Raw genomic sequence first — 27,972 nt, forward strand, 5'->3', positions numbered from 1 at the left:
AAGGAGGCTTCCTTGCCACTCACAGCGGACAGCAGAGGCTTTCTCTACTAGGACCAATAGTTTAGATTTGATCTGTCTTAAGAATGCCAACACTCGATCGACTTCCCAGCAGCAGAGTGCAAAGTTGCGGGAGAGAAAAAGAGCGTGTGTGTGTGTGTGCGCGCGCGCGCGCGAGTATCTTGATCAGTGGGGTTGGGGCGGGCAGTAAATAAAGGGTGGGGCCAGCGAGGGAAGGAGGAAAGCAAAGACTGAGAGAGGCCAGAACGTGGCTCTGCTCCCAGTTAACCTGCTGGAACTCATCAGGCTTGCTCAGAGCCCCTGCACCAACTCACCCAGTACTCTCTCTCCTTCTTCGTTAGTCTTCTTTCCCCCTTTCCCCTCCTCTGTCTGCGCCTACCCCCCACTTTAGCATCTGACCAGAGAACGAATGAGGGAAACGTTCCTGCAGATTGGGGCAGCAACTTTCCTCAGATCGTCTCTGGGCTCCGGGAGCCGGAGAGCGCTGATCCTCCGCGGTCTGCGGCCCATGGAAGAGGAGGAGGAGGAGCCGTGATGGGCTAGCGACAGCAGTGAGGAGCCCCGAGCGAGCTCAGCCTTGCCAGCTAGCTCCGCGGTCCCACGCGGGTTCCCTAGAGCTCGCTCCGTGGGGAGCGCGCAGCGTGCTTGGAACCGGAGCATCCAGAGAGGATGAGGCGGGGACCCGGCCCAAGTTGGGTGCATCTCTCGGGCGTCCGGCAGCGGCTGTATCTCGGCATGAATTAAGAAGCTAGGAAGATGGAGCTCGGCACACTCCTCGCCCAGCCCGGGCTCTGGACCAGGGACACCAGCTGGGCACTCCTCTATTTCTTCTGCTATATCCTCCCTCAGACTGCCCCGCAAGTACTCAGGATCGGTGAGTGAGCCCCAGGCTGCCTGCTCGAGAGACGTGGTAGCTCGCGGCACCAACGCGGGTGTAGCGGGTCCCGGGCGAGGCAGCGCGCGGCGGCGCAGGAGCAGGAGCTAGGGAAGGTGGAGGTCAGTGCGCACGGGAGGCTACACAGCAAACCAGGAGCCGCGTCACTGCTTCCCTCCTAGAGGGTGCCGGACTTTCCAGGGAGGTACAGTTGGCGGGGTTTTCAATCTGGGCTCCAGGAACGCGGGTTAGAGTGCGGGGATCCAGGTTCGCAGGGACGGGCACCCCTACTCTGGGCAAGGGATCGCGCGCCGCCGCAGCCACTTGAGTTGGGTGCAGACATGAGCTCTCCCAGCCTCCTGGGTGGGCGTCTGTCAGTCCAGATCCGCAGTCCCGGTGCCTGGCAACCTGGGCTCTGGGCACTGGCGAGTATGCACGAATCTCAAGAGTAGAATACACGGACCACTAGGGGTATGGGAATATTCTAGAGCCTGTTACCCCAGAGCCTCCAAGTTTTTATGCCTCAGTTGGGTTCTTCCACATGGAGTCTGCCAAGTCTGACGGGTTCCACTAGACTAGGGCAGGGTTCAGATCTGACTTCGAGCTGAAGATTCGAAGAGTGAGAAGGACGACCAGTTAGCAACGTCAGCAGACACTTAACGTTTCCCACTTGCTCCCTAATCTGCCCGCTTGCCTGCCACTGAGCACGATCCAGTTCCCAGTCCAGGTAGCTTCGTAGGAGATTCAGGGCTCTGATCTCAAATGAGATTTAAAAAAAGGCACTGGAAGGCTAAATGTGGGCAGCCCAAAGATGACAAAAGGCAAGGACAGTGGAAGGGGCGTGGACTCACAGCCATAAATGTACAGCACTCACCACCAAGGTTTGGTCTGTGGCTGCATAGGGCAATTTCTGAGCTTTGAGGGTTGACACAGCTCTTCGCCTTTCAAACCAAACCCGGTTATTGTTCTCTTAATCTCATTTGCCCTCCTCCTTTCCCAACCCATCGGGCTTCTTAGAGACACAGTCACAGAGGGAGCCCCAGGTGAAGTTGTGACATCGCATGGGTCTCTTAGCTTCTCCTGTCTTCCACTTTCAACCACAAGAGTGAAGCCCTGATCTCTGAGGACTTCTAACTCACCCTTTCCAGGAACTAACAGAATATGCCAGGAGCAGTGCCAGGCAGCGGCATAGTGGCACTTCCTGAGCAGTTGAAATTTCTCACTGTGCTAGCTCTGACCTACAGTCAGCCCCTTTACAAAAATTCAGAACATAGTGGGTTTTATTTTTTTAATCACTGAACATGCCCATTAAAAGAAAAATAGAAATGTGCTACTTTGAGCTGCAGATCCCAAATACTAACTTTTACTACAGACATGTTTTTTTCTAGACTATGGGTAATTTTAATGTGCATTGTATTGGATAGTTTAGGGTCTTTTCTAAAACAGATTCAAAGTATTTATTTTTTAAAAAAACTTACTACTATACATAACTGAAATATCCTTTACCTGAGATAAGTTCTAGGTTTAACATCCTGGGTTTTGGGGAACGCAATCAACTCTACTCACCCTGGTTAAAAAAAAATATTCTGAACAATACAAAGTAAGGAGTGAGTGTGTGTGTGTTATAATCTCCAATACTTATTAACTTAATTGGGGTTTTGCTTATGTATTTTACCTTTTGAAAGAGACAAATCTAGGGATGCTAGAAATGGCTGTGCTAGCCAGTGTTCCTCCTCCCTGTATAACAAGTATAAGGTAGCATTTTCCTTTCCTATATCCCCCACACCTAAAGGAACTCAGGAGGAGAAGGGAAAAGGATGCTTTAAGACATATTTGTTCACAGATCTGAGTATTTGTCTAAGCTCCAAGCAATCATAATCATCTATGTAAAAGTAGTTTTCAAAGTGAAAACAACCAACCACTGACCTTACAAACATATGCCACAAGATAATGAGATTTTCTTTTTTCTAAATGTGAGCCAACATGCATGAAATAAAATGGCATGGCATGGCCTGGTGTTGTTTATGTGCAGTACAAATATGTTACTCCTTCTGGCCTGGAGTGATCTGTGGCTGATGTGAGCACTGTTGCCCTGTAGGCACCTAAGGACCAATGCATGCTTTTAAACGAGCAATTTAGCACTGTGGAAACCAGCTTTACCTCAGAGGAAACCTGTTTCTCTACAGTGACTTTCTTGTGTCAGTCAAGTGCAATACTGAATACAAAAAATTAACATAAAAGGGGTTGGGGACTAAGCCAAAGTTTATGTGTGTGTATGAGTGTGTGTAAGGAAAGAGAAAGGAGAGTTATATTCTTTATCATATCCTGTCCCATCCTTCTTTCCAACAAACCGTCAACCATCCAAGCAACCGATCAATCAACTAAACAATCAACCAATCAACAAAAAGGGTCTCTAGATTATGAACTGGCACGTTTTTTAGTGACTTAAAATATTCAAAGTAAAGTATAGCAAAATCAGTAGGCACTCAGTACTGGGTCCTCATATGGAGAAGGCACTCAAATGCTTGAATGAATTAATTACTGGTCTACTTTTCTTGTCAAAGTGTCTGCTTAAGCTTCAGCTTTGGAGAAAAGGAGAAAAGCTAAGATAAAATTCATGCATACTGAATATTTGAGAGGGCATTGAGTTCACATATACACATGATTTGAGCATACACTGTGAATGTCTATCGGAAAGTTTATAATCTTATGCAACAGTTAAGAGACAGAGAAGGCCAGTAGGCTAGTGGTGCCCTTAACATTACTTCTGCACTCGAGAAGTTTCCCAGCAACTTGCACAGAAGAGAAATATAGCTGGTTGCTGGGAATTGTGTGGAGCTGCTGGGGTCATCCCTGCCTCTCTGTATACACCAGTGTATATCAACAACCAGTTAGTTGACATACGCAATTAGTTGGTCTGTGAGCTTCACAATCACAAATATCTTCCTTAATTGGGCAGCTGACTTATAACTAATGGTTAAAACAGGATCTAGGTAACCTTGGTAGATGTGGCCCACCACCACTAATTGAAAAAACATTCCAAGTGCATGTGCAATTTTAGGGCAGATGTGTAATATTTATAATAAGAATTACAGAAAGATCGATAATATATTTGTGTGCATCATCTCAACACATACAATTATAGAGGTCATGGTAAAAACAGGATTAAGAATTGAGTAGTGGGCAGCCAGGCTTTCTGAAGCATGTTTTGGTGTCAGAAAGCATAGGTTTGAGTCCCACCTCCACGATTTACTAGATACATGGATGAGTGAGTGAGGGTTATTTAGTCTTACCAGGCCATTGCTGTTGCATCTGACAAATTGAATTAAAACTACTGCAAACCTCACAGTGTCATTGATAAGAGCTCAATATGAAAGGGCTTTGAGTAATATCTGGATACATTTGTTGTAGTATTACTGTTGTTATTTTTTTTTTTTTTTTTTTTTTTTTTTTTTTTTTTTTTTTGAGACGGAGTCTCGCTCTGTCACCCAGGCTGGAGTGCAGTGGCCGGATCTCAGCTCACCGCAAGCTCCGCCTCCCGGGTTTACACCATTCTCCTGCCTCAGCCTCCCGAGTAGCTGGGACTACAGGCGCCTGCCACCTCGCCCGGCTAAGTTTTTTGTATTTTTAGTAGAGACGGGGTTTCACTGTGTTAGCCAGGATGGTCTCGATCTCCTGACCTCGTGATCCGCCCGTCTCGGCCTCCCAAAGTGCTGGGATTACAGGCTTGAGCCACCGCGCCCGGCCTGTTATTTTGTTTTTACTTCTAGTTTTTAATTATTTACATTTTCTTCCTAAACAGGGACTTAACAGTTGATCAGTGTATCTTTATAAGGCCTTTAATAGCCTTGAGCCTAAATCTCTTCATCTGTGAAGTAGCCGTAATGGTATCAGCCTTTCCTATTTTACAAGGGAAGATGAAATACTCTAATTTCTGTAATTTGCCAACAAACCATCAAATAAAGATGTTACTATTGTGTAGTTAAGTACATCACAAAAATAGAAATATTGTGTAGTTTTATATGAATAGTGTGGAAAGCCATAGCAACAATATCATTGTTCACATGCTTTTATTTCCTTGGGAGAAGTCCAAATTTATTTTATGTCAATCATTACCTTGGCTGTAGCATCATTTTTGGATATTTTAACCCAAAGATCCCCAAAGTTCCAAGTAATATTTTTATTTGTTCATATTTTTACATAAGTGTGTACAGGCCCATGACTTTATTTTTAGGCACTTAGTTTTTTCATCATTTTAATATTCATTCTTCATTCAACAAATATTCTTTGAGTTCTCACTTCCCTAGCATGAGCCAGACACACTTATAAAATTGCAGGATGTACACCAGTGAATAAAATGGACAGCATCTGCCCCTTGAGGTTTGCATTCTGACAATTGCAATCTATACTGCTGACGTTTTTCATCAGATTTTCAATGTGGTCACTTTAAAATTTTTTTCAAATATTATTCTCGAAGAGTTCTTAGTTAATGTTCTGCCACTGATTTATTACATCAATTGCATAGTCAACTTGGAATAAGTTCTGGCTTCCAAATGCGTAGAGTGTGGAGAGTGGTACATGCTGCCAAACTTAGAAGAAACTCAGAAACTCAGAGGAGAGTTGCCTGTGTTTAGGAAGACCTCTTTGGCTGGAGGTAGAGTCACTGAGAGAAGCACCTGTGTCTTCAAAATCATCTTGGTCCTAACATGAACTTGAAAACTCCAATGGACACCGGAAAAATCTAAAGAGAAGGTGTCTGATAGTGTGATATAAAAGGGAGTGCCTGACAAATATTAACATGTTTCTGCAAATGAGCAGATCTTTTCCCTTAACAATTTTACCTGTGTCATTCATCGTTTCATTTAATATTGATTTTATGGCCCTAATGTTAACATTGCATAGACCTCAACTTCAGCTACTTTTCTTGTAAGGTTTGTGATCTCTGGTTTTCATTGAGATAGTGACTTTGCGGAAGTTCGGTTATTACTGGTGGAAACACCAGAAATTGAAACTAGCTATTCTGGTCTCAGGTTTTGAGTTCCTTGCATTAAATTATGCCATATTGTGTGTAGACTTACGTATGCCAAGTATACACAGTATAAGTGTGTATTCAAACAATAAATAACGCTTACTTTAAGTAATTTAGTTACCCAGAATAACTAAAACAAGAGTTCATTTCTCTTATATTTGATTTCAGCTTAGTATACACTATATTGGTCCTAACATGAACTTGAAAACTCTGATGGGCACTGGAAAAATCTAGAAAGTATCTGATGGTGTTACATAAAGGGGAGTGCCTGGCTAATGTTAACATGTTTCTGCAAATGAGCAGATCTTTCCCCTTTCACTGTGGGTACTAAGTGGAAATCGAATATAAGAAATCAACTCTTGTTCTTGGTTATTCAGGGTAACTAAATTACTTAAAAGTGAGTGTGATTTATATGTGAGACAACTAGCAAAGAGAAAAACGGATATTATCAGTGAACTCTCCAGAATTTCTTTTTTGAAAGAGTTCAAAGAATGCAATCAAGTTGGAGAGGAAGACTTACTACTTACTTATGCCTGGCAAACACACTGTTGTCAGAGTGTGCAGTTAACTGGGAAGGGTTTAGAGGAAGGGTTGATGGGGACAGTAGTAGTGGTAATCTCTCAATCCTCTTTTGTTGCTTCACTGATAATTATCCGTATAACATAGGAAGTATCATTCATATTCTAAAATTTTCCAAAAGTTATTTAGACTAGAAGAAAGAGCAGTGGAGATCTCAATTCTGTTTTGTTGTTTCACTGATAATTATCCATATGACATAGGATATATTATTTATGTTCTAAAATTTTCCAAAAGCTATTTAGACTAGAAGAAAGAGTAATGGAGGACTTCAGGGAGAAGGGGATTCATATTTCCAGCTGCCTTTTTCTAATTGACTGAAACTGAGAAGATTATTTAATTTGTTACCCTCAGTTTTGATATCTATAGAAGAGAAAATAATAATGACAAATGTATGGTTTATCATAGGAATAAAATACATCATCTGTAAAATGCATGGCATACCTTCGATCTTGAGGAAGATAGCTCTCCCTCTCTCTCTCTCTCTCCCCCCTCTGTCTCTCTCTGTCTCTGTCTCTCTGTGTGTCTCTCTGTCTCTCTCCCTCTCTGTCTCTCTCTCTCTCCCTCTCTCTCCCTGTCTCTCTCTCTGCCTCTCTCTCTCCCTGTCTCTCTCTCTCTGTCTCTCTCTCCCTCTGTCTCTCCCTCTGTCTCTCTCTCTCTCTCCCTCTCTCGCTCTCTCTGTCTCTCTCTCTCTGTCTCTCTCTTTCTCTGTCTCTTTCTCTGTGTCTGTCTCTCTCTCTCTCCCTCTCTCTCTGTCTCTCTCTCTTTGTCTCTCTCTCTCTGTCTCTTTCTCTTCCTGTCTCTCTCTCTCTGTCTCTCTCTCCCTCTCTGTCTCTCTCTCTCTCCCTCTCTCTCTCCCCCTCTCTCTCTCTGTCTCTCTCTCTCTCCCTCTCTCTCCCTCTGTCTCTCTCTCTCCCCCTCTCTCTCTGTCTCTCTCTCTCCCCCCTCTCTCTCTGTCTCTCTCTCTCTCCGTGTCTGTCTGTCCCTCTCTCTCTCTCTCTGTTAATGAACAGGGTAAGAGTTCTGTGCTCCACAATCACCTATTTGAGCAAGTAAGCTGGGGGAAATGTTCTTACTTGGAGATTCATGAGGCACATTTGTATAGTAAAGGCTTTTTGAAATTCTGCAGCAAAAAAAAACAAACACTCTGTTTCTTTTGTTTAACCCAATGTCTTTCACATATTTACTATTGGAAGACCCTTATTTGAATCGTAGCTATTAATGTCCCACTCAACTTATGCTCCCCAGAGCACACCTGACCGGTAAAACCACAGCAATTTCAGCACACACAGCCAAAGTCACATGGCCATACATCCTGCAGCTGCTTCCTTCTAAGCCAGAGTCTGCCATTCCCAATTTCAGAACATTTTCTTAAAGGTTTAAGATTACCACGACACACGGTTACCTATGTAAAAACCTGCACATACTGCCCATGTACCCGCGCCTTAAAATAAAAATAAAAATGAATTAAAAAATAACACTTAGTATGGTGGCAGATATTTTGCATGCTTAATATTTTTTTCTTTAAGAAAGTATACTTAGTTGTTTAATACTGATCGCCCTCTTTTATTTAGAACATATTCTTTAAACCACACAATCTATTCTAAAGGTTTACCATTTTATTAGCATAAAATGTGATTTGGGGCCATTTTCCTTTTCTTTTTCTCTTTTTTTTTTTTCCACTAGACTTGCTTTTTAACATTGTTTTAAATTGAAAATTCGTATTAGACTTATAATATCTTTTCCAGGAAAGTAATTTGTGGTAAATTCAAGGTCTATATTTAACATTTAACCTATTCTTTATTTTAAAACGCTTATCTGATTTTTTAAATGACAAATTGTCATGGTGAAACAAAAGCATTCAAATGAAAAGGAATGTATTCCAGCTAAATTAATTGTATTAATTTCTTATCTTGATTTACTACTGAGATTGAGTTGTTGTATCTAATTGGAAACTCCCTACTTATTATACGGCACTGTCATTGTTTTTCCAATTAATTTATTTAAAATAATCAAATTGATTGTTCGAAATAATAAAATAATTAGAAAAATAGATAATCCTGGAGAGGAAAATTTAGAAAAGGAAAGAAGTAAAAACATTTAATTTATAATCTCATTTATGAACTACTGAAAAAAATGAACTCTTTAGAATAACTTTCCCAGGTTACTTGGACAATATTTTACTTTTTTCTTACTAAAAAACTAGGAATTTTCTAAAGTACATAATGAAATCTAAGGCAAGGTTAGTCACAAATTGAAATTAACAAGCAATGATATTGACTAAATAATAAGTAAACTACTGGCCACAAATTAATCTCATAGAAACACCTCCCACAGCTTCAAAAGATTTTCTTTTAGCTTTTAAAAATATTATTTGGCGCATTTGTCAAGTAGAGCAGTTACATTTGAAAGATTAGGTCATGTTTTGTCTTTCGATTAGTTACTATTTCACTAGTATCCTGGCTAGGTAAAGCAAAAATACAAAATAAAGCAACCGTATAACAGCCTATCTACTGTCTTTAAATTTCAAGGGAAGTGTGATAATGCAGATCTTTATATCAGAATTATGCCTGTGTGTTTTTATTTAACAAAAATCCAATGGTTAATTGTTATTATTACCATCAGTTATCAATTTGGAGACTAACAGTTCACTACGACTTACTACTTCCTTTTAAAGATTCAAAAAAGTATTAAAACATTATTTTTTACACTAAACAAGTCAAAGAGCACAGACAATCTTAAGGCAAAACACCTGTTTTATCTAATGATTGATTAAAACTCAACCTATACATGGGTTAGTATACACACACATGTATTTCCTTGCTCTGTCTGCTGAGAGGGCTTAGGAACAATGATACCCCAGTAACAATGAGCACTCCTGGCACCCAGGGCTCCTGAGGAAAAAAAAATGTATTATTCTAGGACTGGGAAGGGAGATACATGAGATCATTCTGGAGAATCTTATGGTGCCGGAAAGTAAAGAAATGCTCCCATGAATGCATACTGATATAGATAAATGATTAAATAAATAAGTAGGGAGAATAGGCAAATCTGGCTCAGCAGAAGAGCCAGGTGATCCAGGTTAGCATCAGCAGTGGGAGGTTATGCTGATAGTATTCACGCTTGATAACAGGTGGTGCAAGTTGTGTGTTACCTATCTGGTCTCCCTCCCTGAAGCCTAGAGCCCTATTCTAATAATGAGAAAACATCGGACAAATTCCAATAGAGTAGGATTCTACATAATAGCTGACCAATATTGATAAAAACTACTAAAGTCACGAAAAACAAGGAAAATCTGAAAAACTGCCACAGCCAAGAGAAGCCTAATAAGACTTAGTGAGAAAAATGTAACGTGCTATCCTGAATGCAATTCTGGAACAACAACGACAAAATGACATTAGGTAAAAACCAACGACACTGAATAAAGATTGACTTTACTTAATAATAATTTATTGATACTGGTTTATTAATTTTATCACTGTACCATACTAATGTAATAATAACGGGAGAGAAGATGTGGAGTATATGTGAACTCGGTACTGTATTCTCAATTTTTCTGTAAACCTAAAGCTGTGCTAAGAAATAAAATCTATGTTTTAAAAAGATTCAACCCATATCAAGGTTTCTTCTGTTACTGTTTCTACCTACTCTGCAGTACATAAAGATCTGCAGCTGTATCAAGGGAAATAAAACGAAAAAGCCTTGTTCATTCCATACAATATGCTACATGCAGGGTTTTCTAAGAGTGTCCTTAAAGACAACAATATTTAATGTTGAAAAAAATCATTGAAGAAATAAGCTTTATATAAAAATTGCTAATCTGATGGTTATACATCCTCTTTAGAATTCTGCAGTGAGTTTGTAGAAAATCAGACATTAGCTGTTTCTATCCATTAGCATCTTGGTCTTCAACTATTATACTTTTTGTACTTAAATATAATTTACTGTTGAATATTGATTCAAGCATTGTAACATTCTGTTAGATGCTTTAAGTGCTGATGTCCTTAAATGAAAAGTCGCAGGAAACTATTTGCACGGAGTACTTTTCTTAGCAAATTGTCTAAATATGCCTTTAAAAATCAATACTTAATTCCCAGAGGGGGAAAAAATAAAACACTTCATAATGCAGATTGGGGAAAGGATGGTAAAAATCAAGTGTTTTTATTTTCTTTCATTGTGAGGACTCAATTATAACTTTTAAAGGTTTTATTTTTTCCTAAATTTTAAACTTCTAAAATGTTGGATTACATACTTTAGTCATCCATAAACAGATGTTGCATTCTGATGAACTGGCTATGTTTACATTGTATGAGATGTTACTGTACTTTGTCTCCTAAAAGCGGATTAATCAGATAGAGCCATTCTTCAAATCTAAAGGCAATATTTGCCTGGGCAGTGCTGTTCCTTTTGTTCTTAGGATGTATTTGAACCCTACGGCTGTTTCCATGCATGTCCACTGAGTTGGCAAGGACCTTTATAAATGATTGTGAATCATCTAAATGTTCAACAGGAGGGAAAGGTTAAGAAAATAACAGTAGAATGTCCTCCAGCTTCATTCACGTTGCAGCAAATGACAGGATTTCATTCTGTTTTGCGGCTGAATAGTATTCCATTGTATATATTTACATTTTCTTTATCCATTCATCCGCTGATGGACACTTAGGTTGAGTCTGTTTCTTGGCTACTGTGGATAATGTTGCAGTGAACTGGACTGCAGATATCTCTTCAACATGCTTCTTTCAATTCCCGTGGATGTATACCTAGAAGTGAGATCGCTAGATCGTATGATAATTCGATTTTTAGTTTTTAAGCAACCTACATACTCTTTTCCTTAATGGTTGTACTAATTGACATTCCTGCCAACAGCATATAAGAGTTGCCTTTTCACCACATCCTTGCCAGCATTTGCTATTTTTTTGTCTTTTTTGATAATAGCCATTCTAACCATTCTAACTGAGGTGAGGTGACCTAAGAAACAAAGCAATCATTAAATATGATCCATAAGAAGAAATAAGCAAAAAATGCATACAAAATAATATAGACCATAGTGTATGGTTTTACATACTTTGGATTGGGAATTTATATAGTTCATTCTTGCTTATACATGATAACTTTTAGTTAGTTAACGTGGAAAAGGGAACTTTATTGATTTTGTTAAGATGGTAGAATTGTGGGTGAAAGTTTTCTTTCACTTTTATTCCCATTAATGTGTTTTGTCCAGTTTAACAATGATTAGTTAAGGATAATATTTTGTAGATTCTCGATTATTAAAGCAGACATTTGCCTGCAGATTGCTGTAATGAAAAGTGCACTGGAATGAGAGTACTTCTACTTCTGGTGGTTCTTAGCTTGGCCACGTCGCATAACCTCCTAATAAATCCAACCCTTTGTCAGAGAGTAGTGAGTGGTGAGCACGCACATGGGTGCCTCTGCTGATCTCCATATCTGTAATACCCTCTGCAGTATCTGCTTCATTTTATTGTCATCGGGATGAGCTGATATGCTGCATGAAGATGTGCAGCTGTATTACATTTAACATTTTAGAGCCGCAGCATCCAGTGTGTGGAACTTTGTTTCCCTGTAATTAATCTTAACTGGCACGCATCAAAGTGAGGACCTTGATGTGGCCCCAGTGGGAGTCTCCTCGCTTTCTATTTCAAACGGAAATTATTTTGAATCTATTTTCTCTCTTCTCCCTACAGAGATGAAAGACATGAAAGGAGAGGCATTTGCTGTCATTCCTCTGGGACGTCCACTGGGGTGTAGCTTGTTCCACCAGGTCCTGGGTATCAGCCTCTAATGCATTGCATTCCCTGTCCAAATCCCTGACTGGGTAGCTCTGTGTGGCTCACTCTGCTGCTGCCCATCCTTTAAGACTCGGCGTGTTTTCCGTCTGGTCTCTCATTTAGCTGGTGCCTACCTAGAGTCTCTTCGGGGTGGAATTTGTGGCTCACACAGCAGCACCCACTCCAAGTGATAGTCCTGCTGGCTATCTCAGGCTCTTTCTGTCCTACTATATCCTGCCTTCATCTCGGCTTTCCTGGTGGCACCTTGAAAGGCCAGTTGTACACCATGGTCCTCCACTCCCAGAGACCCACCCATCTGTGGGCATGGGTTTTCTCCAAAGCTAAGGGATTTTATTGACCTCCTACCTTGACTGCAGGTCTCCCAACTCGAAAGGGAGGAAAGATGGAGCTGAGTTCTTGTATTATCACACGTCTATCTCAGCTCTCAGGTTCAGGCTGTAAACACTGCTGTGGTATTTAAAGCAATGTTTCTTTTTTTTTAAAATTAAAGCAGCAACAAAAGAAGCAACAATAACAACAAACTTTTCAAATTTCAGTTTTTGGCTTTGCAACAGAAAGCCTAGGCCATGGATGTCCAACCCTTTGAATGTGAGGATGCTTTTGCTTATCTCTGGTGGCAGATATCATGAAAATTATGCCCAAACCTTTTTTCTTAGCTCATCAGCTCTCCTCAGTGTTAATGTATTTGATGTGTGGCCCAAGACAATTCATCGTCTTCCAGTGTGGCCCAGGGAAGCCAAAAGGTTGAACAACCGTGGCCTAGGCTTTAGGACTAGTGTCTCTGTGTCATTCTCTCTCTATATATCATATATACATGTATATATGTGTATATATATGTATATGTGTGTATATATGTGTGTGTGTGTGTATGTATATATATATTTTTTGTTTGTTTGGTTTTGGTTTTCTTTGAGATGGAGTCTCGCTCTGTCACCCAGGCTGGAGTGCAGTGGTGCGATCTTGGCTCACTGCAACTTCCACGTGCCAGGTTCAAGTGATTCTCCTGCCTCAGCCTCCTGAGTAGCTGGGACTACAGGTGCCCACCACCACAGCTGGCTAATTTTTGTATTTTTAGTAGAGATAAGGTTTCACCATGTTGGCCAGGATGGTCTCCATCACCTGACCTCGTGATCCATCTGCCTCGGACTCCCAAAGTCCTGGGATTACAGGCGTGAGCCACCGTACCCAGCCCATATTTTATATATTTATATAAATAATATATAAGTGTGTATGTATGTTATTACAGCTTATTTCCATTAGCATATATAATATAAGCATTGCATATACATATTATTAAGCATATTTATTGCATATATTATACACACTACAGCCGAAAATACTGAATATATAACATATACTACATAGTATACATAAATTCATATATAACTATATACAAATACATATATAGTTGTGTATTATTTATTATAATTATCCTTTGGTTTACATATTACATATATATTACATATATCATTATACACATTATAATATATACTACATATCATATATAATATACATGTATTCATAGATAAATTAACATTTATATAATAAGATTCCAGTCTGCATTTTTCTCTGTCTCTTACCTATTCAACCTGGAGGCAAATCATACATGAAGCTATCATTGCATTTTGAATAACTAGGCAAGGCAATGTCTGCGAATTCTGGTGGTGTGGAGCGGGGAGGCATCAGGCCCACACAGACCATGCCAATTTGTTATGCTTTTAGGATGTTCTGAGGCTACATACAACTGAGTTTGAAATATCTGTTCTGCTTCTCCTGAGAATTTTCCTGTTGGTCAGATTGAACAACAGGGAACACACGCCATCATCCAGGCTCCAATTAACTCGGAAGGATTGATGATTTTTTACATCTGTGGAACATTTGTGAGAAAATAGACAGTATGATATCACAAATAAAGTTCCTTAGGGAAAAACATAATTGCATAGAAAACACAACAAAATTGTTAGAAATAATTGTCCATTATTACCTTAACCTAAGCAGTATACTCCTCTTGGAATAATAATGGTAAATAAATTGTAAAGAGAAAGAAATCAGACCCAGAAATCTATTTGAACAAGCTGTAGAAGGCGCATAGACTTAAATATATATATGTGTGTGTGTGTGTATATATAATTTCTTATATAATATATATATAAAAAACTATATAAGATGCACAAATAAATTAACAACAATAGTGTTTAAGACCAGGCAGAGCCTTTAAAGATCTTAAAGTTCAACTTTTTCATTTCATAACTGAGAATACTAAGGCCCCAGAAGCTTTACAGAAATAAACACTCAGTAAGCAAGCCACAATTCTTAACCTTCTTCTCAGTGCTATTTTCTTGCAACTTTGTTTTTCTCATGCAACTAAATTGAAAGGTGTTAAAAATCTATATTTGAATGAATGAAAAATAGTAACCAACTAACAAAATTCATACAAAAGTCTCAGAGTACAAAAAGCACTGGACTAATCAGTGTGGTTTCTTCAAATCAGGATGCCCATTGTAGAGAATTCTGAAATGTGTCTTAAATGAGAGAGTGGACATGTGAAAGGGAGGTGAGGCCAGAGGGATTATTATTGTAAATACTCAAATCTAGGGAAATTTTAACATCCAGGGAAAATATCGATAAAGAAATCCTAACAGAAATACATTAAACTATACATATCTTGAAGGTTTTTTTTTTTTTAACTTTGTATTATCTAGGTATTTCTGATTAACTATCTACAGTTACTTGAGTGAGCAGAAATGTCTTCATATCTAAAAGGGCTCTTAGAAAAAAATAAAGTTAGCATTTACAAACGAGTGGTATAGAGCATAACAATTTAGAATAGTTAGAGTCTATAGCCATTGCAATTTGTATTATCCTAATTTAACTGGAAATATTGAAGTGAGTGTTATACTTTGGTTAGGCTAACTACATGTGCATACAAGGGAAGAAGGCTAAAGAGCGGTATCTGTCACTCACTTTTTGAGAACGTCATAAAAAAATCAGGAAGGCAGCCCATCATTTGGAACTTTGAGATTCATAGTCTCACTCCTATATCAGATACAAAAGTGAGGTGGAATGTATTATTGATACGCTGCTCAAAAAGATAAAATCGGTGAACAATTCCTGGAGAGCACGCCAAGTTTGCTGTACTGTTCCTGAAGGCTGGCCTGCCTTTTGTTTCATGTGAAGTAATCCTTCAAATCAACTTCTGGGTTTTGCAAGGTAACAGTTGACCTTTTCTTCTCCCTTCAGACTACGAAGTTTTAATTTATGTATTCACACCCTCTCTGTCATTTACTTATTCATTTATTCATTCTTATATTTATAGCTTGTCTTGTTCTAAAAATATTTTAAAGGCTTATAGAAATACATATGTTATAATCTGATCAAATACGTTAATGAGAATGGAGGTGAAGGTGAAGCAAGATTAAGGCAGGGGTGTTTCCCTGAAAAGACGCCAAAAGTGGACGAGAAAATTGTATCCGCACTTCCTGGCAGCTGAATTGAGAAGGGAAACAGAACAAACCTGAGTTTGCAGAGTCTGGTTGCTTAAACAAATTACAGGTTTTTCAGGTTAAAAACCATGCAAGAAATTTATCCTGTGATCTTGATAAAGGGAAACAATGTGATGTTATAGATAACATACCTACGATCAAATCGGTAGTGTGTTTCATACATTTGTTTCTCATGAAGTGCTCAATACAACTCTATGACAAGGCATCACGTAGTAATAAGAACACTTCTACAAAATGTCTTGGTATGAAGCTTGGTTTGATCTAGACTTCAGTTTATGGTATCTAGGGAAATGGAGGGCTTGCATGTTACCTCATCATCATTCGTAATGATTGCTCCTTGAGTCTGAGCTTTTTCTGAAGGAGAGTAGCAGAAAGTTAGAAGGAAGAGGGGTTATGATTAAGTGTGCATTTAGCTTAGAGCCAGATCCATAAACATCAGAAGGTAGGAATGAGGTCCTTCTGTGAAATTAAGAAACCCAAATAAGGTACCTTGTTAAATAGAAGACCACCTCACCTCTAAGAGGATGAGACATCTGGAAGCAGAGGCAATGTTTTACTCAGAAAATCCTTGCAAATAGTTTTAAATAATGACAAGAGTCACCAAAAGGTGGGAAAAAAAAAAAAAGGTCGGGGGAGAATAAAGTTTTTTGAGACATGAAGTTTAAATAGCATGTCTTTCAGGTAAATTCTAAGACAGGTAAGTTGGAGATTGCACATTGACCTTATATATGATTATCTGTAAACCAATAACATGTTCAGTAGACTGTGTGTAGACTATACCTACCATGGTGACTGGGTTTCAGAGCAGTTGTTCTTAGCCTTTCTTATAGTAACCACAGAATAAAGCTCATCATATCATGAGGTCAATGCTTCATAACTAAATATACACCTGTTCATCACTTCATCACAACCCTTCTTCCATCTAACCTTATTTCATGTATGTATATGTATCTCCTCACTTTCAGATAATAATTTCCAATTTTTTGTACTCTTGTTTTCCTTTGATTTTGTATTTTGTACTTGCTTAACTATGTTTTTGTTGTTTTATTTGTTATTAGAGTCTTCTCTGTATATCTTAGTCTGGTCAGTAATAAAGCTTAAATCTTTTCTATCCCCTCTGAATCTTTCAGATACTCCTCTGTAATCCTAATCATCTCCTCTTAGAAAAGCCTATTTTATCTAACAGGACTATTGATTATATAAGGCTGAAGGGAAATAACTAAATGTTTGTCAGTCTGTGTTCTGAATATCAAATTTGCCCACCTTTCTGTAGACTCCGTATTTCAGAGTACTACCATGCGCTTAAAATGTAAGAACAAGCAAACAAAACCTGAAACATTGGCGTGTTTGGTTTAAGGTTTTGATCTTTGTCTGATGTTCCTGAAAAGACTCCTTTAACTTTTGTTCAATTTCTTGTCTTTTTTTCTGAGAGAAAGGAAACACTCATTATAACTCCATGGTATATTTCATTTTCAAACTCACACTTCTCTATTTTGAGTTCAAATTAAAGACTCCTGTCACATCTGTAAAATGCCAAGCTGAGCTACAAACTGAGTTAATGATAGCTTCCTTCTATTTCATGTTTATTATTACAATGTTTTACTAGCTTTCTCTAGTTTTCTCTCTTTCAAACATGAATATGAATGTGGTACATTAGATATTATGCAGAAGTACAAATTCTCCTTTATAGCTGGCTGAGAAAAGCTTGCAACTGACATTTCGACTGAAAAGTAAGATGCAGAAGAGAAAAAAAAGAACTTCACTAGGGCCTTTTGAAGGAGGACAGTATCACCCTACAAGTCAATATGTGACCATCCGAATTAACATTATATTTCATAAATCTATCTACAGCATAATTCATACTCAGTCAGAGGGAAATATGGCAAAATTCCCTGCGGAAAGACTCATTTTTGTATAACACATACACATACACATAAACACACACAAATGGCACAGAATTGTGTAAATCAGTACACAAGTCCTTTTAGGCCAAAAAAAAGAAAGAAAGAAAAAGGGTGATTGCTTTCTAGCTAGTGTAGACTTGAGAAAACCATTTTATGTTCTGCAGTCTGGTCTTATGCACCAAACACTCATATCTGAGATTCTTCCTGAAGAAATAAAACACGTTCTGAAATTCTCTCTGCATCTTATCCCAAAAGTCTGCTCAAAAAAGTGACTTACTTAGAGGCATACAAATGCAAGACCCAGTCATGAAAATGAAGTGTAAAAGGACTGAGGAATACAACAGCAAAAGTTGTAAGTTTGAACTTTAGTCATTTTTAAGCAAAGTAACTGTTTGCATTTATTTTTATTATTTTATTATTATTTTTTAATTATACTTTAAGTTCTAGGGTACATGTGCATAACGTGCAGGTTTGTTACATATGTATACTTGTGCCATGTTGGTGTGCTGTACCCATCAACTCGTCAGCACCCATCAACTCGTCATTTACATCAGGTATAACTCCCAGTGCAATCCCTCCCGCCTCCCCGCTCCCTGTGATAGGCCCCGGTGTGTGATGTTCCCCTTCCCGAGTCCAAGTGATCTCATTGTTCAGTTCCCACCTATGAGTGAGAACATGCGGTGTTTGGTTTTCTGTTCTTGCGATAGTTTGCTGAGAATGATGGTTTCCAGCTGCATCCATGTCCCTACAAAGGACACAAACTCATCCTTTTTTATGGCTGCATAGTATTCCTTTAAGTAAGTATACTTTTTAGCATACAAGAATTAAGAAAATTAGTTGAAAGTACAGAAAAATGAAAAATTCATTTAAGTTGCTTCTAATATATATCATATTCTTTTTCTAAGATTGCCTTTTTCTGAGACTTGTAGTGTCCATGCAATGTTGTTAAAGAATAAATCATTTTTATACAATAACATATATGTACATTTAATTATTAAAGGCTATAAAGATTAGAAAGGTACGCATTTTTAAGATAATTACAAAATCAGTTTTCTTCTACCCACAGAAATTATTTTTTAACAGTGTTTGGCATTTATTGAAGAAATAAACAAATATATAGGAAACTTATTTTAAAAATAAAGATGTTAATGGTTTTATTGATTCACTTAAAAATTCAGATATTCTTTGTTGGACACAAGTCATTAGATACACAGGTTTATATACCATCTCTTCACCGTTACTCCAAAGTAGAAGGTAGTTACATCTAATATACCATTTTATTGATGTAGAAATTGAAGTCAGAGTTTATGAACAAAATCAAATTAATAGTGATCTTGCATATAACCCAAGACTGGAAAAGACATCTTGTAAACACGTTGTCCAACTTGGTAGCCTGCATCATCTAGACTGGGATAATTGCTAATCTTTTCTTTCATCTACCTTTATTTACAAAACAATAGTATCACCCAGAAGGACAACTTTAGTAGGGTATCGAAAGCAAAGGTAAATCTACTTACCTGCAAAATTATTCTTAGATTATCTTAAAGTAATGAGCACCTGGTACCTGAGGAAATACAAGAAGTGTATTATCAATGGTAATTTTTAAACCAAAATTTTCAGTTTACTACAACTAAATTTCTAGAACCTTGCCTAATTCTGTTAGTCAAGCTTTTAGTGTACATTAATTTGTATAGCAATATTAAAGTGAGCTTATGTGCAGAGAAACAAAACCAAATTCAAAATACTTAATTAAAAACAAAGGGAACTTGAGTGAAATTTTAGATGTTAGAAGTCTGGCCTATTTTTTAATTTATTTATTTGATTTATGAAAATTCAACTTTTACTTGAAAACCCCTAGGGAATGATTGCAGATTAAGATACTTTTTTAACTGTGAAGTAAAACCATTAAGAACAGCAACAATTTGAATTAATAATGTTAGTGGACCTTGCAATGAGGACTAACATGCTGAACTGGTCATTTTTATTGTGAAATATGTTGGAAAAACCTTGCACTAGTATTTCAACAGAACCCTTTCCATTACACTTATATACTAATTTGAATCTGTCAAGTAACTCCTCTAGAACAGTTAGTTGTATGCAACTGCGAGTCATTTTTTTTTCTTCCAGGGGACATTTGGCAATGTCTGAGGACATTTCTGTTTCTACTGTGGGAGTGGTGGAAGCTGCTACTGGCATCTAGTGGTTAGAGGTCAGGAGTGCTACTAGACATCATGCAATGCACAGGGTAGCCTCCACAACAGGGAACTAACCAGCCCAGAATGCCAACAGTACTGAGGTTGAATTTTAGGGTGGAGATTATGAACAAAACCTAGCACAGGTTTAGTGTAGATGCTTTGGAAATCCTGCTCCAGAGAAAAATAAATAAAACCATCAATCACCTATTCTCAGATGGTATGAACGGAAGCCACATATCATATTAGTGTTTTGCCATGAATCAGGAGCACTCATGGCAAAACACTTTTGATAACACTTCCCTTGTCCAGCGTGTATGGTGCCTCTTCTGAAAACATGTCCATCTGAAACACAAAACAGACACTACAGCAAGTTACACAATCAAGCATAAAAATGCACCTCACTCAATGGCTCTCCAAGCTTCATGAGCGTCTGCTATATACAGACCACTGGATACACATGAATGAGCAGGGTAGACTGTCTTCATGGAGCTCACGCTGTAGGAAAGGCACATGGATGTGAATTAAATGATCACACAAATAAATATTTTATTCTAAACTATGACAAATATTACTAATGAGAGGGTCATGGTTCTATGAGCTCCTCTAATGGGAAAAACCGACAACGTTAAAGAAAGTCAAAGAAACTTTTCCAGGATAAGAAGTTTGTGAGTTTGTATCTGTAAAAGAAGTCATTCCTAGCAACTGACTTCAAGAAAAAGGAAAGAACTCCAATTAGGGGAACAGCATATGCAGACGTCTAAAGTTGAAAAGGCATGTGTGCTCAGTGACAATTTAGCTCTTTATTAATACTTTTTGTTTGACTGTGTGGGTAGATATATGTACAATATCCTTTCCTAGTAGCCCTTTCTAATAATGGGAAAATGAAACTATTCCTCAAGTTAAATTTACAATGTAGAACTAGTTATTTAACCAATAGCTATCTCCCCCAAATATAAAATTTAAAACTTCTCTTTGAAGAAATAGAGAAATGAAGTAGAATGTTCTTATTATCCCCTGAGAGACTGTGAACAAAGAAGCAGAGTAGGCAATTTCTGGGAAGAAAAAACATTTGAAATATTTTTCTTTGCCTAAATCTTCATTGATTCTTCTATTCTGCCTCTGGGAGAGTCCTTGTTCCTGTAATGGTTTTTCTGAACCTCTCCCCTGCTCCCATTCCTTGTCAAAGAACACAGGGAATCAAAGAATGTCAGCCAGAAATGATTCAAAACTTAATTTGTTTATTTACAAATAAAAGAAATGGAGGCACAAAGAGGTCCTCACTGTTTCATGTCAATTTTTAAAATAATTTCTATCCTGAAGCACGCTGGCTCCATAAAAGGGACTGTTTTTAGCACATTAAACCTCTTCAAACCACTCTGTAGGTTTATTCAACCTTGCACTTTGTAAAAGTACAGAAGTCATTTACAAATACGGTTTTAATAATGAATCAAATGGCTGTTTCTAAAATTAAAACTACTCCTTGTAGCTAGATAGACAGCAAACTCCGTGTTCTAGCAAACTCTTGGTTCTCCTGTAAGTCATTTAGGGAGTGCTACCTTTGCTCAGTGAAGAATTAAGACAAAGAAAGCCCTGAGTATGTTTCCCACATTCCCAAGCTCAAGAAAGTACAACCCATGTTGAACAAGTTGTGTAGGTGTGTGTTTATGAACCGCCCTGAGATTCACTCTACTTACAGATTGCTGTAATACTTCTTGCAGAGAGCCTGGAATGCATCCTCTGTGTGCACAGACACTAGTCTGAAATCACTCAAACCATGCTTCCTCCAGCAAGAGACACTTTTCTCCAGTGACTATGATGGATATTCTCTGTTTGCCCCTCCAGATTCACTCTTCACCAACCTCTAACCTCCGTGGACTTTTAGGAGTTGCATCAAAAGTTTCTCTTGCCTTCAGGCTTCATATTGCTTTTGGCCAGTGCAAGGCAACATCAGATTGGAAGGCAGGACAGCTAGTGGCTTTGAGTTCCTCCCCTTCTATTGATTTACTATACTCCCCTTCTATTGATTTCATGTAAGATGCTGTGGCTGAGTTCCTCCTCCAAGCGTCTTAGCTCATTTTGGGTGCCTCTCTCCTAAAGCTGCAGATGTCTCAGTGCTTCCTCTTCTTGACCCTTTACTCCAGGATTGATACGTTGCTGGTGGCTTACAGCTGTTGCTAACTCTCAGTTATATCCCTTGCCTTCCCCTTCACCTGTTGCATGCTTATCACCTTCTCCAAATACTCTTACAGTCACCTTCTATGAATGTGCCATCGGCTCTCTGCCAGAATGCTGACCTAGACAGAGGCTGGATGCAATTGGGCTGAAATATCTCTTGACAAAACAAAAAAATAATAGAGATAACATAAGCGTGCAGCTTAGTTTGATATATCAGATATTTTCCACAATCATTTCAGTTAGGTTTTCTGTAATATGCCATTTTAATAATGTGATATATGCATTGTTTCTGAACATTTATTTATTTGTTTTGCGTATTTTTCTATTAGTTACCAGAGCATAGGCACTTGGTGAATATGCTTGGTAAATAAATATTGACACACACACACACACACACACTTTACATTATTATGTGCTATGAAATATGCCAGAAATAGATGAGACTTGGTCCTTGCTTTTAATGATTTTCAATTTAGATAAAAGAGATATAACATATACTGGTGGATATTGAACTGTTCAGGAGCCTGATTATGAACATTCTATACCTTTAAATCTCTGCTTCATATCTAAGTATGTGTAAGAATTGGGAAAATTGCACAGCTTCTCTTAGCATCAATTTTCTTGTCTGTAAAATGAGATTGGTTATGTCTACTTCACTGGGCTTTTGAAAAGATTGGTTGAGCTTGTATATGAAAAGGATTAGCAAAGTGCTTGGGAATGTGGTTAATACTTATGAAAAGTTAATTGCCATTATTAATGTTACCATTACTTCATTTGCATGTAATTATTTGAGATTCATAAGTAAATTTGGATTTTTAAAATTTTCTTAGTAATTCTAAGTAGTAACTCCTGTCAACATTATGCTCATTCTTGAGTTGAGAGAATTTAGGGGAGAGAATAAATTATATAACCAGGTTCATATAACCTGGTTATATGATATATATGATATAACCATATCAAGTTTGTGACTAAACCAAGATGGTGGGATTTTTTGGACAATTTTTATCCTAAAAACATAATAATGACTTCGAAAAATGTCACAAAGTATATTACAGGTTATATAAATTCTTAGAAAGTTATGCATTTCTAGTATCTGAATTTCTGCACTCTGGAAGAAAATATAAAACATTGAAATGGCTTTATGAAATCAACCTTGTGGCAACAAGTTTATAGAAAACTCTTGCTATACACAATAAAGTCACGCCTAAAAATGTGAATGTACAACAAAAATACATGGTTCATTTGAAACAGGTATTAAATTCGTATCAGAGAGATTCCACTGAGTAAGTTATATATTGTTAAGTTCATTCTTTATGTTTTTTATAAAAAGAAGTTCTCCACAGCTCAGAAATGTGAATCCCACTTTAGAAGGTATTTCATTTTTACAAAAGCTAATTTAGTGGGATGGTAGTTGTGAAGTCATTTGGAAATAAAATAACTTTGAATAAAAAGGTTTAATTCCAGCTATTTAGAGTTTCTACTGACATGGTATCTTGTGATAACAGATATCATCAGGCAAGGAATAGATGCTGCTTCCTTAATTAGTCAAGAAACTTTTATGTTGTTAATTATGTTTCAGTTTTACTCCATGTCTCATGTAAGTCATATTTTGAAGAAGCACATATTGTACCTCTCTTCTGTGGAAGGCATTGGCTACTAAAGATTCTCAGAGAGGCATGTTGACCAAAGTCACCCAGAGAGAGTTAGGGAAGACACAAATCAACTCCTAGAACTATTTCAACAGAATAATCCTACATATTTTTATAAATTAACAAAATACAGCAATTTCATTCATGAGTTAGCATAAGAAATCTGAAATACATAAAATCTGAGTTCAAATTATTAAACACTTTTACTTCCCATAGTTACAAGAAATAATAAAACTTGCTCGGGCGCAGTGGCTCACGCCTGTAATCCCAGCACTTTGGGAGGCCGAGGCAGGCCGATCACGAGGTCAGGAGATCGAGATCCTCCTGGCTAACACAGTGAAATCCTGTCTCTACTAAAAACACACACACAAAAATTAGCCGGGTGTGGTTGTTGGCACCTGTGGTCCCAGCTACTCGGGAGGCTGAGGCAGGAGAATGGCGTAAACCCGGGAGGCGGAGCTTGCAGTGAGCCGAGATCGCGCCACTGAACTCCAGCCTGGGCGACAGAGCGAGACTCTGTCTCAAAAACAAACAAACAAACAAAACACACACACACACACACACACACACAAAAGGGATAAAAAGTTCTCTACTACAAGCATTATAACTGGCACAACATACATTAAGTTCATATAAAATTGTTCCCATTATTAATTCGTTTCTAACTTCAATTACTTCTTGTAATTTTAAGTACTTTAGTGATTTATTCCATCATATTAGAGTTTCTTTAAAATCATATCAGCATATTCATGATTCTTGGTTTATGTCTTCCTCTTATTCCCTAATTTTCCATTTCTGATAATTTTTGTAGTTGAATTGCATATTATTGCTATTTCCAAGTAAGACATTAAAACACTAAAGTATATGTAATATTCTTGTATGTGGATTTTAATCATCTTTATCTAGTTGCCTGTGCCAAAGTTTTATTTTTTTGTTTGTTTGTTTTTAATTTTGGTTTCTCTTATCCAAAGAAGGAACATTAAACTCTATATAGCAGGAATAGGCTGATTTTTTATAACCTCATGTTTTTTGTTATATACTTAATTTTATCTGGAAGATTTCTGTGCTGTTATTTCAAACCCAGTATACATAACAATTTAATTGTTTAGTGCAATGAAAAATGGTGGGACCAGAGTAGCTTTATATTCTAAACCAATAAAAAATTCCTGCTATTTCTCTCTCTCTCTCTCTCTCTGTGTGTGTGTGTGTGTGTGTATGTGTGTGTGTATGTGTGTGTGCATGTGTGTGTGTATGTGTGTGTGTGTGGTTTGAGCGCTTTTCACTGATTTATTAACTTACAGTGTCCAGACAGTAAGCCAGGCTCTGAGGGCTACCTGGTGGAAAGGTAAACAAGATTCTTGATTCCTGCCTGCAAGGATGCTGCTGGGAAAGATCAACTAGAACTTACACACACACACACACACACACACACACACACAATTAGAGTTAAATGCTATGAAATAAACAAATGAAATTCATAGAGACTGGATAAGCCAGTTATGGAGGGAGAGGAGGAAACCAACTTAATATAACATGGCCAAGGAGGTGCCACTTATGTGACACACTATGGTTCCTTTTTCCCTAATGCCATAGTAAAATGGCAGAAGAAATAGTAAATACCACCGTGCAAACCTGACCAAGAAGTGAGACATCCTTAATTATTCATTTCTCTCAATTTCAGTTACAGGGCTTCATACCTCATCAAGTTAGAGTAAAAAACATATTTTAACATTGGTCTGTTTTGCGGTGCCTGGTTTTTGTGAAAAATAAATGGCAAATTACCAAAACGCCATTTCTTCCTATCTTATTTTAAAATCCTATCTTCATTTTGAAAGTATTTAGGTGTGCAAGCACAGGCAAGCCAAGTGATATACTGAAAACAAAATGTCTTAAATCTTGATTAGTTTGAACATAATGAGAAAACATCAGAAGCATGTTGATTTTGAGAAAAACACACAAACGTCATTACTTTTTCTAGAGAGAATTGAGATTATGATATCTAATATAAGCTTAGTTTGTAGAATCTGTGTGTGTGTGTATCTATAATGTTATATGTAAGATATATTCATATATGTTTTATGTTATCAGTAAACAAATCTCTGTGAATACAGAAGTGCTATCCTCCTTTTAGTATGCCACTGCCTGCAATTATATCTAGTTGTTTTACAAGGCTGCAAACCAGGAACATTGGGTTTACGTGTATTAAACCCAGTGATACTTAAGGCTTGAAATCTTAATCCACTTTGGCTTTCTGAAGTGGAGACAGAGTTCTTACAAGAGATTTAGTCACAATAAGATGAATTACTATCAAGAGAACTGTTTGTTGCTTTGCTTGTACATGGTTGCTGTAGCTATTGTATTGTTTTTATTAAATAGACTCTTTTATATTATAGATTACTTTTCTTTCCCTCCCTCCAACCCCCTTTGAGTTAAATGTTTATGGATGGAAATTTAGAAGGTGTTATCCTCTATTTTAAAAGTAAATGTAAGGATATTAAATGACTTGCTACATAGATTTCTTGAGGCATTAATCTAGGTTATTAACTTTCCTTATTTATGCTGCTGCTTTTTGAATTTTTTTTACAGAAGCAGGTTATTCTCTGGCTCCCACTTTGAGTTGTAATAGCAAAAATAACAACAAAAGAAACTATGTACGACTTTGCATAAATAATCTCATTTCATTCTTACAGCATTATAATATGGATATTAATATACTGATACATATTTTTCCAATCTTAAACATTACTTTTCTGTGTAAGTTTCCGTTTCAGGCATTCTGTAAAATTTTCTAAGTACTGCATTCATAGTATTGTTTCAAAGAAAAGAAACTAGACAACTATCAGAAAATTGCACTAATAAACGTAGGAAATATAAGAACATATGTATTAACTCAATTTGTAGCTCACCTTGGCCTTTTACAGAGTAGTTTTTCACTTTGTTAAAATTATTTTTCAGTTTAGACTATTAAGGTGTGGGCTTGGAATATATCATGATGTTTTAATGAGTGTTTTCATTCTCCCTGAAAAGAGTAAGACATGCTAGAACGTTGAAAAATAATTTTCAGGATTCACAGATAAACAAAACGGGGCTCTAGATTAAACCACAATTTTGTGCTAGGTGTTTGGGCTGGGCACTTCATATATATGACACATTTAATTGTCACAGAGCCACTGGGGATAACACTATTGCATTTCAGAAAGGTTAAGTAACTTGCTTATAAGCTTATATGGAACTGCACCATGATTTAAACTTAGGCAGAGCCTCAGATCCTGTGGTGGTGACATTTATTTTTATTGCAGTTGCTGTTAACTTTACATCACAACATGTTCCAGCGGTAAACACTGTCATAGGATAGCCGTACTCACACACCAGAGCCATCCTGAAATCCAGAGAAATTGCTCACTTCCTGTGGGAGAAAGAGTTAGTGTTTGAAACTAGACTGCCAGGGCAGTATATATGAAAATATACTAAAGCGTTGTTCCTATTACATCATACACACTCAATAAATAATTGATGAACGATTGGATGAATGAATTGATGACTTAGTTATATCAAATTTAAATTTAACCACTAGCTGGTTTGTGTACATTTACAGTAACTGTGAATCTTATTTGCTTACAAGGTCTGGTTGAATATGCCAACTTAAGTCCTAGTGTATTCAGTCAACAATGTGTACTGGACACAGGTAGGCTGATCCTCTATGGTTGTACATAAGGAAGGAATGTGTGTGTGTGTGTGTGTGTGTGTGTGTGTGTGTGTGTGTGTGTGTGTGTTTCTGAATTCAGGTATATAGTGTGGAAAAGAATTTACAGAATGGATGGGTTGAAAAGGAGCACATATACATGAAGAATTTTCTATCACTAAGGTCTTCATTAATTAATTGACAGTCATCTTTTGATGATGCTTTTGGGTGCATCACCCATATTTCTTTAGAAATTAAGTAAAAACCATATTTCATCCTTTTGCGTTCCCTTACAATAAAAAAAATGAATTATTCAAATGAAGGTGGCTTAAAGATAGGGATTTTTATTTATTTGGCAAGTAATTTAAAGGTAGAGGTATCAGTTTGGTTTAATAATGCTGCTGTAACAAAGAACACCTGGATCTCAATGGCTTATAGCCACAAAGGCTTTTTTTTTTTTTTTTTTTGGCACACACAAAACACTCAATACAAATTGACAGGGTTTCCTACAGTGGGGACTTAAGGATCCAAACAGATGTAGAATCTATCTCAACATGGCA

At 37.5% G+C, this 27,972-nt stretch overlaps 1 protein-coding gene across 12 annotated transcripts in view; it reads left to right on the top strand.

Moving 5' to 3' along the window:
* Nucleotides 1-260: 260 nt before the first annotated feature.
* Nucleotides 261-27,972, top strand: part of GRIK1 (glutamate ionotropic receptor kainate type subunit 1) — a 406,303-nt gene continuing 378,591 nt past the window's right edge. For all 12 annotated transcript variants that reach the window (XR_012432063.1, XR_012432062.1, XR_012432064.1 and 9 more), the window contains exon 1: nucleotides 261-892. Coding sequence is in view for 7 of the 12 variants with exons in the window: in XM_005548855.4 (XP_005548912.3) it covers nucleotides 775-892 (118 nt within the window). In the remaining 5 variants the exon portion in view is untranslated. The remainder of the gene's footprint in view (nucleotides 893-27,972) is intronic.

This window comes from Macaca fascicularis, chromosome 3 (assembly GCF_037993035.2).
Source record: "Macaca fascicularis isolate 582-1 chromosome 3, T2T-MFA8v1.1".
Lineage (NCBI taxonomy): Eukaryota > Metazoa > Chordata > Mammalia > Primates > Cercopithecidae > Macaca > Macaca fascicularis.